Raw genomic sequence first — 16,579 nt, 5'->3', positions numbered from 1 at the left:
ACCCAAATATAATTGAAATATTAAATACATAGCTATTAAGTACTAATTAGAGGCAGTGGCTAGGTTAACACTTCACTGCGCCAACAATCAGGGCTCAATTTCCGCCACTGTTTGTACGTTCTCCCTGTGACCGTGTGAGTTTCCTCTGGACACTCCGGTTTCCTCCCACATTCCAAAGACGTGGATTAGCGTTAGTAAGTTGTGGGCATGCTGTGTTGGCACTGAAAGCAAAACAACACTTATGGGCTGCCCTCTGCATATTCTCACTGATTTGATTTGATTTGATTTGATCCAAAATGGCGCATTTCACTAAGTTTTGATATTTTGGTGTATCTGTGATAAAAAATTCTATTTATTTATTTACTTATTTATTTTATTTTACTTTTGTCCGCTAGCATTTAGGGCAGCAATGAAGGCCTTCAATCTCTGTCTGCATAGAAGTATTCTTCTTTGTTGTTTCTGTAACAATTATTTTTTGACCAGTCAGTGTTATTAGCCCTGAGCTGAACTGAAACTGGTAGACTACTCTTATTCTGGCCTCCACCCTTTGACCTGTTTGGCATGGGTGACCCTACCAAGAGCTAAAGCATAAAGCCCTGGCTCCAGCCAACATAGCTCTCCGGGTCATTGAGGCAGACATGTTCCACACCATGACAAGGTGGTGGTCCTCTTGGAAGATGTTATAAATAAAGCGAATTTTAATCAATCTGAAACGTATATGGAATGAGCTTCGGTAGAGGCAGCTTCCGTCACAACAAAATGGCTACTTGAATAGGAAAGGTCTAGAACAGGGTTTCTTGACCATTTTTATACCACGGACCCTTTAGGCAGTCAGGTGAAGCCTACGGACCTCTTCTCAGAATAATGTATTTAAATATATAAAATAAAATACGTAGGATTACAAAAGAAACCAATTATATGGAAATACAGGTATCAAAATATTTAAAAATACACATCTGTGATATAGTAATATACAGTGACATGCAAAAGTTTGGGCACCCCGGTCAAAATTTCTGTTACTGTGAATAGCTAAGCGAGTAAAAGATTTACTGATTTCCAAAAGGCATAAGGTTAAAGATGACACATTTCTTTAATATTTTAAGCAAGATTACTTTTTTATTTCTATCTTTTACAGTTTCAAAATAACAAAAAATGAAAAGGGCCCGAAGCAAAAGTTTGGGCACCCTGCATGGTCAGTACTTAGTAACACCCCCATTGGCAGGTATCACAGCTTGTAAACACTTTTTGTAGCCAGCTAAGAGTCTTTCAATTCTTATTTCGGGGATTTTGGCCCATTCTTCCTTGCAAAATGCTAGTTCTGTGAGATTCTTGGGCCATCTTGCATGCACTGCTCTTTTGAGGTCTATCCACAGATGTTCGATGATGTTTAGGTCAGGGAACTGTGAGGGCTATGGCAAAACCTTCAGCTTGCACCTCTTGAGGTAGTCCATTGTGGATTTTGAGGTGTGTTTAGGATCATTATCCTGTTGTAGAAGCCATCCTCTTTTCATCTTCGACTATTTTACAGATGGTGTGATGTTTGTTTTCAGAATTTGCTGATATTTAATTGAATTAATTCTCCCCTCTAGCAGTGAAATGTTCCCCGTGCCACTGGCTGCAACACAAGCCCAAAGCATGATCGATTCACCCCCATGCTGAACAGTTGGAGAGGTGTTCTTTTCATGAAATTCTGCACCCTTTTTTCTCCAAACATACCTTTGCTCATTGCAGCCAGAAAGTTCTATCTTAACTTCATCAGTCCACAGGACTTGTTTCCAAAATGCATCAGGCTTGTTTAGATGTTCCTTTGCAAACTTCTGACACTGAATTTTGTGGTGAGGATGCAGGAAAGGTTTTCTTCTGATGACTCTTCAATGAAGGTCATATTTGTGCAGGTGTCACTGCACAGTAGAACAGTACACCACCACTCCAGAGTCTGCTAAATCTTCCTGAAGGTCTTTTGCAGTCAAATGGGGGTTTTGATTTGCCTTTCTAGCAATCCTACGAGCAGTTCTCACGGAAAGTTTTCTTGGTCTTCCAGACCTCAACTTGACTTCCACCGTTCCTGTTAACTGCCAGTTCTTAATTACATTACAAACTGAGGAAACGGCTACCTGAAAACACTTTACTATTTTCTTATAGCCTTCTCCTGCTTTGTGGGCATCATTTATTTTAATTTTCAGAGTGCTAGGCAGCTGCTTAGAGGAGCCCATGGCTGCTGATTGTTGGGACAAGGTTTGAGGAGTCAGGGTTTTTATAAAGCTTTGAAATTTGCATCACCTGGCCTTTCCTAATGATGACTGTGAATAAGCCATAGCCCTAACAAGCTAATTAAGGTGTGAGACCTTGGTAAAAGTTATATGAGAGCTCAAATGTCTTGGGGTGCCCAAACTTTTGCATACCACTGTATGTGCTTCTTTATTAATGCATTAAATAACAAGACTATACATTTAAAATATTGGCAAGTTAAAATTAAATTCAGTTTTGTAAAGACACATCAGTGTGAAGGCTGTTGTTGCTCAGCTTGATTAAGAACGTTAATCTATGGGGTGGTCTTTGACAAAGCCACTTGCATGTCATGTCGGACATTCAGTGGCGCGTCTGCCCGATAGCTGGCCAGCTACTTCACAGACAGAAGTTATAATGGATATTTTGAGATATTTCTAACAACTGTGATATGGTGTGAAAATATCTGTGATTTCTATTGATGACAAAGTCACAGGTAAAGTTAATACTACTGTGGTTTGTTGCCTACATTCATCATTGAAGGAAAAGCTAAATTTCAGTAAAAGGTTAGTGAAAATAAAGATGTAACTTTTTTTCCCATCCATGTTCACTGACCCCCCTGGAATCTATCCACGGACCCCTAAGCGGTCCACAGACCCGTGGTTAAGAAACCCTGGTTTTGAAGAATATAGGTCAAACACAGTCAGATGGGATTGCTATAGATAGTCATCTTGGTTTTCATGGACAAATAGGGCTGAAAGGCTTGCTTCCATACAGTGTAAATATTATCTATTAACTAATTCTTGTTTCTTTAATCAATTCATGTAACTTCCTGGAATCAGTAATCAGTTCATAAAGGCATTTTGTTTCATCTGTAAAGCCTTTGCACCTTTCCTAAAGAAATGGGCACGAGAAATTTTCCTCTTACCTTTAGTTCTACACTCAGTAGCCACCTTATTAGGTACAGGAGTGGAACCTGGTGTGGTCTTCTGTTGCTGTACCCCATCTTTTTCAAGGGTCAATGTGTTGTGTGTTCAGAGATGCTCTTCTGTACACCATTGTTGTAATAAGTGTTTATTTGAGTTACCGTCATCTTCCTGTCAGCTTGAGCCTGTCTGGCCTGACTTCTCTCATTAACAAGGCATTTTCGACCACAAGACTGCCATTCTCTGGATGACTTTTGTTCATCGCACCATTCTCGGTAAGCTCTGCAGACTCTTGTGAGTGAAACTCCCAGGAGATCGGCAATTTCTAAGATACTCAAACTTCCCCATATGGCACCAGCAATCGTTGCACAGTCAAAGTCACTTAGATCAGATTTCTTCGCCATGCTGATTTATGGTCCAAACAACAGCTGAGCCTCTTGACCACGTCTCCATGTTTTTATACATTGAGTTGCTGCCACATAATTGATTGATAAGATATTTGCTCTAGCGAGCAGGTGGACCTGATAAAGTGGCTACTGAGTATATGATTGCTTTTCAGCAGCCCGTCCTGTTCAGGGAATCGCTTCCTTTCTCTCTGCCGCGTGTCAGAGTCCTTCGTTACTCTGAGCACCCAGTGTGGCCGTCTCTTAGCGATGTTTCTTTCTTTCCCTGGGGGAGCAGAGGAAGCCGTCAACGAGGTGAAGCGCCAGGCTGTGTCGCAGCTGCAGAAAGCCGTGACCGAGGCCGAGCAGAAAGCCTACGAGATGATAACAGCGGAGAGGGCCAAGATGGAGCAGAAGATAGCTGATGCCAAACGACAGGCGGCCGAGGACGCTTTCACAGTCATCAACGAACAGGAAGACACCAGTGAGGTAGGATGTTGCCCTCCTCTCACTCCTTCTTGGTTAGCGCACTGGCTCAGGAGCAATGATCCCCTCCCCCCCCCCCCCCCCCCCCCCCACTTCTCAGCGTCACTTGACTGGTTTGGTCAGTGACCCGCTCTCCATCTCATGTCCACCACCCTGCAGATGTTCAGTCCCGGGGTCGTTACCAGGCAGAGACCATCCTGAGGTCAGAAGATCAGACAAGAGACCCCACATGCTCTCACTAGCTGAGAGTACAGCTGTAGATACTCATCTAAAGCCTTTGAAAGGTTTATTGGGAATCCTTGGGTATCAGAATCAGGTTTATTATCATCAACGTCTTTGTACAGACATTCACACAAAAGGTAGTGGATTCAGCCCAGTACACCACGGGTAAAGCCCTCCCAACCACTGAGCACATCTACATGAAACGCTGTTGCAGGAAAGCAGCATCCATCATCGGGGACCCCCACCACACTGGACATGCTCTCTTCTCACTGCTGCCATCAGGTAGAAGGTACAAGAGCCTCAGGACTCGCATCATCAGGTTCAAGAACTATTATTACCCCTCAACCATCAGGCTCTTGAATAGAAGGGGATAACTACACTCACTTGCCCCATTCATTGAGATGTTCCAACAGCCAATGATCTCACTTTAAGAACTCTTTATCTGATTATCTCATGTTCTCGTTATTTATTGCTATTTGTTTATATTTGCAGTTGCACACGTTGTTGCTTTCTGCACTCTGGTTGATCTTTCATTGATTCTGTTATAGTTATTATTCGATAGATTTGCTGAGTATGCCCTCAGGGAAATTAATCTCAGGGTTGTATATGGTGACATATATGTACTCTGATACCTTGTACTTTCTTCGTACAGTTCACATGGAAGGACCGCACAAATCTGTCATTGTCAGATTTGATGGACAACCAATCAATCATATGATGTGAAACTTGTTTTTCTTTTGCAGCAGCAATACATAAAAGGACTGTAAATTACAAAGCGTAGTGGTTCACCAACCCTGGTTCAATTCTGCCACTGTGTCAGTGAGAAGTTTGTATATTCTCCCCGTGACCGCGTGGGTTTCCTCTGGGTGATCCACCTATTGTGTCCATCATGGGCAGTAGCCTCCCCACCATCAGGACATCTTCAGATGCCTCAAGAGGTTGGCATTCGTCATTAATGACCGTCACCATGCCCTCTTCTCATTGCTACCAACAGGACATTTAGGAACCCATTTCACGATCAGATTTCTAAATAGACCATGAACCTATGAACACTGCCTCACTTTTTGCTCTCTTTATACAGTTTTTTCTGTTTCTTTTTGTAAAAATGGTAATTTTTTATGTATTTCACTGTATCACAGACGCAAAACAAAAATTTCATGCCGTACCGTATGTCAGTGATAATAAATCTAATACCAATACTGAAAGGAACAAGGGTTTGCATTTGCAGAGGGTCCTCTCACATGTCCTTTTCCAGGTTCCCCAGAAGGCCTTTCAATTAGTGAAGGACTCTTCAAAATTCAAGGTAAAATTAGTATCCAGGTATATATATGTCACCATCTACAACCCTGAGATTCATTTTCTTACGGGTATACTCAGTTATGTTATATGGATCAGGATGTTGGACAATACCTAGTAACATGAGGAAACCAATTGAAGCAGCAGCAGAGATGTTGTTTTTGAGGAGGAGGCAAAGAATATCATGGACAAAATGAATATCTAACGAGGATGTCATGAACAGTGCAAACACAAAAAGAGAAATAATGTATGAGATCATGAAAAGGCAAAGTGACTTCATTGGACATGTGATTAGGAAAGAGGAGTTAGAATGCACGGTAATTATGGGAGAGATTGAAGGAAAGAAAGCAAAAGTAAGGCAAAGACAAATGATGATGGAGAGAGCAGCCAGAGAACTGGAAATGAATACCAATGAATTGATCCACTTGACCCAAAACAGGACTTTATGGACCATGGCAGTCAAAGCTCAATCTGGGCATGGCACCTGATGATGATGATACAAAATAAATCCAATAACCATAATAGAATCGGTGAAAGACCCCACCCAACAGGACAGACAAGCAATCAGTGTATAAAAGGCAACAGACTGTACAGGTACAAAATAATAATAATGAATAAACAATTAATATTGATAACATGAGATGATGAGTCCTTGAAAGTGAGTCCATAGGTTGTGGGAACATTTCAGTGAAGGGGCAAGTGAAATTGGTTCAAGGGCTTGATGGTTGAGGGGTGATAACTGTTCCTGAACCTGTTGGCATGAGTCCCGAGATTCCTGTACCACCTTCTTGATGGCAAAAATAAAGCATCACTTGGGTGGTGGGGGTCGTAGGTGATGGATGCTGCTTTCCTGCAACAGGACTCCATGTAGGTGTGTTCAGTGGTGGGGAGGCTTTACCCATGATGAACTGAGTCTAGGGGTGGTGAGAGGGAGGAACTGTGACTTTACAAACAGCTCTCAGCTACCGGATAATATTAACTTTGGAGATGTATTTGAGGGATAACTATTTCTCTGTTCTCTGTATTTTGGAATAATATCTCTGGATGGTTTAGTGTGAGAGCAGAGAAGGCTGGCACAATGTGCATAGAGCTGGAGACCTCGGTTCAATCTTCCCTGAGGAATTTGCATGTTTTCACCATGACTGAGTGGATTCCCTCAGTTGCTCCAGTTTCTTTCCACATCCCACAAAGGTGTGTAGGTTGTTAAGTTAATTGCCCAAAGGTAAATCACCCTTAGTGTGCAAGTAGGTGGTAGAATGCAGGGCAAGTTCTTAGACAGTGAGGATAATAGGAAAATGGGATTAATGTAAATGGGTGGTTGAATGTTGGTATGGAATCGATAGGCTGAAGGGCCTGTTTCTCTGCTGTGTCTTTCTTTGACTTCATGGCTTTGTTTCAACATTGTTGGTAAGGCCACATTTGAAATATTGTCTTCCGTTTTGCTTCCCTTCCTATAGGAAAGATGCCATTAAGCTGGACAGAGTGCAGGGGAGAGACTGCCAGAACTCGAGGGACCGAGAGGGTTGAGCAGTTAGGTCATTCTTTATTGGAGAATGAGGGGTGATCTTATAGATCATGGGGGGGCATAGGTAGAGTCAAAGTGCGCAGTCTTTCTCCCAGGGTTAGGGAATCGAGAACTAGAGGAGATGGGGTGTGTGGGGTGTTTGCGGGAGAGATTTAATGGGAAATAGGGGAGGCAAGTTTTTCGCCAGAGACTGGTCAGTAGATAGAATGAGCTGCCAGAAGAAAGAATTGACACAGGTACATGAACGACATTTCAAAAGTATTTGGAAAGTTGCTTGGATAGCAAAGAGACCTAACTGGGAACACTGTCTGCAGTTCCGGTCACCTACCTACAGGAAAGATATCAGTAAGATTGAAAGAGAGTAGAGAAAATTTACAAAGCTGTTGCCAGGACTTGAGGACCTGAGTTATAGGGAAAGATTGAATAGGTTAGGAATTTATTCCCTGGAGTGTAGGAGAATGAGAGGAGATTTGATAGAGGTATACAAAAATATGAATGGTATAGATAGGATAAATGCGAGCAGGCTTTTTCCACTGAGGTGAGGTGAGACTAGAACTAGTTGTCATGATGAAAGGTGAAATATTTAAGGGGAACCTTAGTGAACTTCTTCACTCATAGGGTGGTGAGAGTGGGGAACAAGCTGCCTGTGGAGGTTATGGATGTGGGTTTGATTTCAACATCTAAGGGAAGTTTGGATGGGGAGGGGTGTGGAGGACTCTGGTCCAGGTGTAGTCTGAGGGGACGAGGCAGAATAATAGTTTGGCATGCATTACATGGGCTGAAGGGCCCGTTTCTGTGACTCCATTTAGAGGGTTAGGGGCCAAATGGGGGCAAGTAGAACTAGTAGAGATGGGAATCATGGGCCAGTGGGCTGAAGGGCCTGTCCTCATACTGTGAGTCTCTATCTTATCCTGAAGGTGGCACGGAGCTCTCTTAGTGTCAGGTACTTCTCCACATTCTCACTCAGAAGCAAGAGTGTTGCCCATTGAGGGTAACCTCTGACCTCCCCCAAGACTGATTTCTGACATCTAACCCTCTCTTCTGTCCTCAGAGCTGCTGGAACTGCGGACGCAAGGCCAGCGAGACCTGCAGCGGGTGCAATGCAGCCCGTTACTGTGGCTCCTTCTGCCAGCACAAGGACTGGGAGAAGCACCACCGCATCTGTGGGCAGAACCTGCAGGCCCAGGCCAAGGCCCTTTCCGCTGGAGGCCCCGTCCCCAAGGCCCCGAAGGGCGAGAAGAGCCCCGCCCTGGAGAAAACCCCACCGTCCACCGTCACCTCCAGGTCAGCCACCCCAGCCACCCCTGACGCCGGCGTCCAGTAACGCGATCTCCGACCTGCACCGACGAGGAAGGAAACCACTAACTCCCCCCCCATCCCTGCGCACAGCCTGACTGTGGTTTGGTATCCGGTGCAGATCCCAACTTCAAACAAAAAATAAATCAGCAACTGATTGAGGGGGGAGAAAGATTACATCAGATTAATATTCACAAGAGTGCACACATCCTCGGAAATTCCAAACCAACAAAATGGCAAAGACTCTCACACACAGAAATCGACTGTGGAATTGATTACCCGACAAGAGTGCTCAAGCCTTTAAGACTTTGCAACAGATATTTGAGACTGGATGCTCTATACGTCGATATTAACCTTCTCATGTTTCTCCCGTTGTGTGTTCCTGCCCCCATGCTGCCTTTCCACAGGACCCGCCTTCACACCCTGACTTAATTCCTGGTGTAGGTGAGCAGTTTCCACAGCCATCGAAAGGGACCTGGGACGTCAATTCCTCGTGTATTCAAAGCACTCTTTACCTCTTGATGAAAGCGGAACACTTTCAAGAGACTGTAACTTTAAAAAAAAAAGTCAAAGCAATGTGGCAATTTTTAATCTCGCTGCTCTTGAGGAGGATGAAGAAACATTTTTTTTTGTAATCAACCTCTGTAGCCCTTTGGGAACCTGCAGTGCGGAAGTTGTGCGCCCTTGCAGGGGGACATTACATCCAGTTCTCTGCCCTGACTGTCCCTCACACCAGGGCATTTAACAGAGCCAAGCAATTGCTGATGGCTCTTCCCGCAGGAAAATGGTGGGAGGATGGACCTGTTGACCTGTGGCTGGGGACCTGCTTCTTGCCCACCGTTTTGAAACGACTGACCTCTTGAGAAGTATCTCTTCGCCTCCCATTTTAACCTCCTCAAAGCAAGTGAACGATCCGCGTTGTGCGCTAACAGTAAAAAGCTCAAGGCACATAGATGTCATTTTTAAAAAAAAAACACAAGTTGTGGTGACGTGGGAACCGTGAGTGTGGCCTCCCGGCTGTCGGGAGTTCAGGTATCTGGTGACGTGGTGCCTGCTTACTTCCTCCCTGGTCAATGCTAGACAGCTGCCTGAGATACTTAAATGCCCTCGGCCAAAGACTCTCTCTTTCCCTGACCGAAAATAGAAGATAAATATCTTACAAAAATAAAATAGAGGAAATAATACTTTCTGATACAAGAGACAGCACAGGAGAGGCAGGGTAAAGAGGGAAGCAAAAGGTGAGGTATTGGAAACAGTTGCTTGCTCTTCTATTATCCAAGCTTGCCAAAAGCAAATCCTGACCCTCCAATCCCTGTGTGCTGCTTCCCACCACCACTGATCCTCAGTGAGAAAGGAGTCTAGTTGGAGGCTGTCAGGAGTTGCCTGGGAATGAAGGTTAAATTTGTTCCGAGAGGTCCACACTGCACTACCACAACAGCCTCTTACTATTGGCTGTGCGTCATTCACAGATCATGCACCTGAAGCATCCTGGGAACACCATCTGGTTTCCATGGTGACGATGCATGAATCCCACTAGAGAGGGTTACACTATGCCATGAATAATTAACTTAACCCATTTGTGGAACTGATCTCTTGCAAATTACTTCTCTTTAATGTTTCTATAGGTCTTGGCCAATTGGTCCAACAGCACACCAGCATCCAATCACATCACAAATCCTAGGGCCAGTGTTGGCCTTGGCAATTCTCATTTGAGGTATCTAATACAGGTGCCAGCTAAAACATAAAAAAGGACAGAATTGACGTCAGTATCCTATCCTTCATTTTGCTTTACAAGGCCAATTATCAACCGATGCCCACCTTGGACACACTGGGACCCTTGCCATGAGTGACTCCATGGGAGATCAACCACTAGGTAAATAAAACTGCAAACAAGACAGTTATTTGTTCAGAACTTTCACCGACAGCCAGGCTTCCTTTTGTTGGAACTTGCCGAACTGCGTATACCAATGAAATGACCTTCCCTGGAATTAGGTATCAAACTTGGACCATTGTAGCAAAGAGACAACCAGTTGATGGCTTGGAACGCATTGGGTACTCACAATGGGCAAATAGGAACATAATAGGCAAGAAAGACACCTCACTAATGGTTTCAGATAACTCCTAAGCACTTTTGTTTTTGCTAAATAGATCTCCATATGATCTTTGTCTAATTACATTGGGAATGTCAGCGCCAGTAACCCAATTACACATTCTGGGGGCTCAAGCTGTCCACTGGATAGTTGCAGCTCATCAAACAATGCAGATAACAAGATGCAACTGAGAAATCTTTCCACTAGCCTTCAGTAACACTGTGTTTTGGAAATATTGCCAGGCAGCAGAGTTGAATGACCAATTGCCCTGTAATTAGTCCCCGGTAGACAAGGCGTTCGGCAAGTTTTAGCGGTGCCACTGGTGAATTTTGACTGTTGATTGGTGGATTGTCTACCATCATGAATAATTTATGCCTTTCTGGTGCGTAGTTGGGGTCTAGAGATAATAAGCTCCGGTTGGATGTATTCTTGGAGATTTCACAAGGTCTTTCTATAATAAGGTATAATTGGCCTCGTTTGCCACTTAGAAAATTCACTGGCACTCCTCAGCAGTGCTTGAATAGAGTCCTACCTGTGACCTCCAGTCTCTTGAACCGTCAGATGGAACCTTGCATGTCTGCAGGCTGGTAATCAACCTCCCTGGCTCTGCCCAAGGGATGGTTTGATAGTGGAGAGTTCTACATTTAATACATACCCCTTGACCAAGAGTGGTGTCTCTCCTTTTCTGTATTCCTGGAGATTTTGTTACAGGAACTCCTGCCTCCTCCCACTGTCCAACCATTGGCTAGCCGAAGTTGCAGTGCACAGACTTGCTCCACTAACTGGCATTGAAGTAGAGTCCCCGAGGGTCCCGTGCTGTTCGTCAACTGTTAGGACACCAGCCCCACTCAGGGAACAGAATCTGCATATCAAATCAGTTTATAAGACCATGAGACACAGGAGCAGAATTAGGCCGTTCACCCCATCGTCTGCTCCACTATGCTATCATGGTTAATTTATTATCCCTCTCAACCCCATACTCTCACCTGAATTTCTGACACCCTTATTAATCAAGAACCTATCAACATCCGCTTTAGATATACCCAATGACTTGGTCTCCACAGCTGTCAATGGCAATGAATTCCACAGAAACACCACCCTCTGCCAAAAGAAATTCCTTCTCATCTCTGTTGTAAAGGAATGTCCCATTCTGAAGCTCGGCCCTCTGGTCCTCCACTCATCCACCACAGGAAATAGCCTCTCCATGTCCACTGTATCGAGGCATTTCAATGAGATCAATTTCCCCCAACTCCTCTCCCCCCCTCTATTCTTTTAAACTCTACCGAGTACAGACCAACAGCCGTCTTACACCACTCACATATTAACCCATTCATTCCCAGAAAATTCGTGAGCCACCTCTGAACCCTCTCCAGTGCCAGTTTGCAAGTGAACAAATCAAGGAATCAAAGTTCTAACTCATTGATTTATATGAGTTTAGTGGTGCTGTTGCTTTTTGTAAAAAAAAACTCTGGGTGGTTCCTTTTTTTTTAACTGCCCATTACACCATTGGTGTTCAGGGCAGCAATGAAGGTCCTCAGTTTCTGCTGGTGGTCAGGGCTTCCTTCATCGTGTTAGTTGCTTCCTCTTGGTTTTCACTACTGTCAGTCATGAGAGTCCTGGATGGCGACTCAGAAATACCATCACACACAGGCTGGAAGGGCCTGTTCCACACTGGATCTCTAAATACAATATACAAGACCATAGAGGAGCAGAATTAGGCCATTTCATCACGGCTGATCCATTTCCCTCTCAGCCCTATGTTTACTATACTAGGACCCAATGGCACAGCGAGGGGCCTCTATTTAGAATAGAGCTGACGAGGAATTTATTTAGCCAGAGGCTGGAAAATCTGTGAAATTCACCGCCACAGGCAGCTGTGGAGTACAAGTCATTGAGTATATTTAAGGCGGAAATTAATGGATTCTTGATTGGTCAGAGCATGAAGGGATACAGGGAGAAGGGAGGATATTGGGGCTGAGAGGGGAAATGGATAAAAATAAATTATGCTGCTCGATCCATTTTGTTCCTCCAGCAGACTTCTTGTTATGTTTCATTCAGTGGCCTGAACTTAAGTCCATCAGCTGCCATTTTGGGATTTGAACTCACATTTTCTGATATGTGTGCTCCTGACTGCAATATCCAATATAAAGGGGTCTGTGCCTCCTCCCTGTGGAACGTGTGGGTTTTCCCCAGGTGCACTGGTTTCACCCCACAGTCCACAGATGTACCCGATATTGAGATACCACTGAATCACATCGCCCTTAAACGCCACACTGCCCAGTAATCCCCTGACTTAATCCTAGCCAAGTCATGGGACAATTTACAATGACCAATGAACGAACAAGTACGTCATTGGACTCTCAGAGGAAACCGGAGCACCTGGAGGAAACCCACACAGTCACGGGAAGAACATACAAACTCTTTGCAGGAATTGAACCCTGGTCGCCTGTACTCTGAAGCGTTGTGCTAACCACTACACTACCGTGCCTCCTGAGGTTATTTGGTCATTATAAATTGTCCCATGATTAAGTTAGGGTTAAACAGGTTTGTTGGGGGTTGCATGGCATAGCTCAAAGGGCTGGAAAAAAAAATCTCATGTCCAAATCTTTGAATACTAATCCAGTCTAAATTTCTTTCTCCAATGCCTGAGTTAAATTAACACTCACAACACGCTGGAGGAACTCAGCAGGTCGGGCAGCATCCGTGGAAAAGATCGGTCGACGTTTTGGGCCGGAATCCTTTCCGGCCTGAAACGTCGACCGATCTTTTCCACGGATGCTGCCCGACCTGCTGAGTTCCTCCAGCGTGTTGTGAGTGTTGCTTTGACCCCAGCATCTGCAGATTATTTTGTGCCTGAGTTGTTCCTCCAGCGTGTTGTGAGTGTTGCTTTGACCCCAGCATCTGAAGATTATTTTGTGCCTGAGTTAAATTGGAGTTTATACCTTAGTGCACCTGCAGTGATAAGTGTCTTTCACTGAATTATAGAGCATTTAGACACCATTAAATCACATCCTCCTGTATCATACCCTGTTGCTTCTAGCTGCTCTAATCTCAAGCCCATTTTATCCTCTAAGACTGTAGTGAAATCTTTGTTGTCTGTTTACAGAATGTCTTAAGATCAGTGCAGATCAGAACCCCTTACACAGCACACCGTCTTATTTTTGCCTTTAATTCCTCTCGCGTCCTCCTACAGAATCCCGAGTAAAACCAGGGGCCTTCAGGTATCCCAGGCTGTGATCAGGTTGGAAGCATACTGCTAGCGCTGCGCCTTCCGTACTGTGTGAGTGAGAGAGTGTGTGTGTGTGTCCACCAAAATCAAAAAACTGAACCAAATTATCACTCCGCAAACCAAGCTACCGAAGCCAAACTCTCTCTCTCTTTAGCTTAGCAAAGTTGAAGAGGGCCTAGCTTGCTGGGCCAACAACCAAAACCTCAAAGTTCAGGATTCAACAAAGATAAAGAAAGCCGAATAAACTAATCCCTCTGTTCGGGTATGTGTCTCCGTAAATGAATGAGAAGTCCAGTTTATAATTGTTTCACTTGTGAATGGTCAGTGTAAGATGTTGTAGTTTTGAAGTCATTGAAAGCAGCCTCTGTGGCCTATGGCTTCTTTCTCTTCAGTGAACCTGTCGTGTTGTGATTACTGATTTTTTTTTTGTCTTTTTTTTTATTTAAGAAGAATTTGTGTAAGCAACCGATAAAAATGGCAATTTGTCTTCTGCCACCGTTTTATTTTATATGTTCTCTGTCATTGGTGTGTGCGACACTCTGACGTAATCACCACTTCGAGAAATTAATTAGATGAAACTGATTCCAGTCTTCCTGCACCTTCTGTGTCTATGGGCTGGACTCATCGTGAAGGTATTGGCACAGAAACTTGCAACACCCTTACTGCCCTCCCACAAATATACTCCCTGTGCTATTAAACCATTTAAAATGGTGTTATCGGCCAACCCACTGGATGTGACCCAGAATCTCTGGGAGATTGTCAACATGACCAAACTCCTGGAACTTGGGAATGAATTCTAGGACACTGGTGGCTGACCCCCAAGATCTCCATTATTTGGTGACTTACACTATTGAGTTGCATCCAATGACTTGTGACTTGAAATGTCTTTTAAGGTGCAGAATAAGTCTGAATCTTTCCTGCAACTTTCATTGTTTCCTTTTCTCCTCATTCCAAGAAATATAAAATTAAAATTAAAGCAATCTATTTAAGGGCTTTTTGAGGTCCAAACTGGATAGAGTGAGGAGGACAGAAAGGGAGGAGATACTTCCATTTGGGAAGAAGAGTGATGGAATTATTACCCACTCAGTTGCTTAGATTCCCAATCTGATACTTGACCAGATTCCACTAAACGGGCCACATCCACTGGTGACCTCCTCTGGATAGAAACAAAAAAAAATGATAGGAATATTCAGCAGGTCAAATGGTGACTGGGGAGAGAGAAAGAGTCAGCATTTCACACCAATGAATTGGTACTTCAGGACTACCACAGATGATAGCCTGGATACCCTGTCAAGTTGCTGTTCCACACTAATCTCTTCTCCCTCCACCCCTCAAGCTCTCCTCCCTTTGCCTGGAGACAAGACCAAGTACACTCTAGGGGTGCATCTGATGCCACCAACGTGCAAGGGTTTTCCCAGCTTTTGTTAATGGAACTTGACGGTCAGGGAGGAGGTGTTAACAGAAGGGGCAGATCAGCTGTCCCCATGACTAGGACATTGGTCCCTCCCTTCTGTCTCCACAATGGGCTTCAGCTCTAATCATTGACAGACAAGTGAAAGGGTAGAAATAGTGGGGATAATTCAGATATGTGGTATTGGATAAGACATGCACATTCCTGATCTTCTTTCTCAGAAGTTGTGGCGATACAGCTGATTCAATATTCCACTTTATATTATTAAATCCAATAAAGGAGCAAAAAAGAATTGTCTTTCTTCAGAGAGTGGTTGGAATGCAGAAATCCCTCCCATACAAGGAGTCAAGATTTCAAGATTAAGTACTTTTAGATCAAAATTGGATGAGTACAAGAGAGAGGATGGGGGTTAAAAAAATCATATTGCAGATGAGATATGCAAATGGAATGGGAGAAAACTAAAAACCAGCACAGGTTAGTTTGGGCGAATGCTGTATATTTTACAAAACTTTGCACCGTTGCTGCTGATAACCCCCATTGCTTCTGCTCCCATCTGCCCCTCCTAAATAGTTGATCATGCTGGCTTTCAACGTGTGGGTTTGGGTGTATAAGGGATGCCATTCAGCAAGCCCGGCTAAGCATACTTGTCGAAAGCAATCTATTATCCCCATGCACTTGTAACACTAGCCATTCTATTGATTATGACACTTTGCCCATATTCTTTTGTGCTATTAATCCACCCTGACAGAAGTTACAGGAGCTTCTAATCCCACCACCGCTGTTGTATCCCAAGGAGAATCCATATAAAGCAGGGGTTCCCAACCTTTTTTATGCCATGGACCAATACCATTAAGCTAGGAGTCTGTGGACCCCAGGTGGGGAACCCCTGCTACAAAGAGACTTGTTCTGTTTTTGATTTTTCCTCACAGATGTGTATATATTTTTTGCTGGTATAAAGTGACAAATTAATCAGCCAATAGTTTGGTGACTTTGTCCCAAATTGTGCAATATGTAAATTCAGGTTGTGCAAAGTTAACTTCTGGTTTCTCAAGACATGGCATCCACTCCCATTATCAGAACAATATTGTTTCAATCCACCCTTCCACAGGCAACGAAGAAGTTCATACCAAACCAAAAATGTCCTCTTTACCTAAGACGCATGATCATCATGTTACATTTTCAATGAACAATCAGTTGGAGATCTCTCAACATCAGCTCGTTTAAATGTTCCCTTCTTAATGTTGGTTCCATTCACTTCAATCCACCACACCAACCAAAGTAGTGACCAACCAGTAGAAGGAGTGCAAATGAGGCAAGTTTAAGGAACCCAATGACACATGTGGATGTTAATCTGTAATTGTTGCATTTCTTGCTGGCTCTGGGGTCGTGGAGTTGTTCAGTGTATGCCCCTGAATGTGAAAGCACAAATAAAACCAGATAGGGAAAAGAACCAGCATCAAGATTTGATGATGATTGTTAACAAATTGTT

At 43.8% G+C, this 16,579-nt stretch overlaps 1 protein-coding gene across 6 annotated transcripts in view; it reads left to right on the top strand.

The window, feature by feature from the left end:
- LOC140187862 (protein CBFA2T2-like) overlaps positions 1 to 16,579 on the top strand; it is a 221,545-nt gene that overhangs the window by 180,030 nt on the left and 24,936 nt on the right. For 5 of the 6 annotated variants that reach the window (XM_072243664.1, XM_072243658.1, XM_072243692.1 and 2 more), the window contains exons 10-11: positions 3,834 to 4,024; positions 8,116 to 13,106. In XM_072243664.1, coding sequence (XP_072099765.1) covers positions 3,834 to 4,024; positions 8,116 to 8,388 — 464 coding nt within the window. In that variant the 3' untranslated portion in view covers positions 8,389 to 13,106. Of the gene's footprint in view, positions 1 to 3,833; positions 4,025 to 8,115; positions 13,107 to 16,579 lie in introns of those variants that run through there. The other variant, XM_072243700.1, reaches the window with a different exon arrangement.

Source organism: Mobula birostris, chromosome 2 (assembly GCF_030028105.1).
Source record: "Mobula birostris isolate sMobBir1 chromosome 2, sMobBir1.hap1, whole genome shotgun sequence".
In the NCBI taxonomy this organism is placed as follows: Eukaryota; Metazoa; Chordata; class Chondrichthyes; order Myliobatiformes; family Myliobatidae; genus Mobula; species Mobula birostris.
The sequence above is the reverse complement of the archived record's forward strand: the minus strand, read 5'-3'. Positions and strand labels throughout refer to the sequence as shown.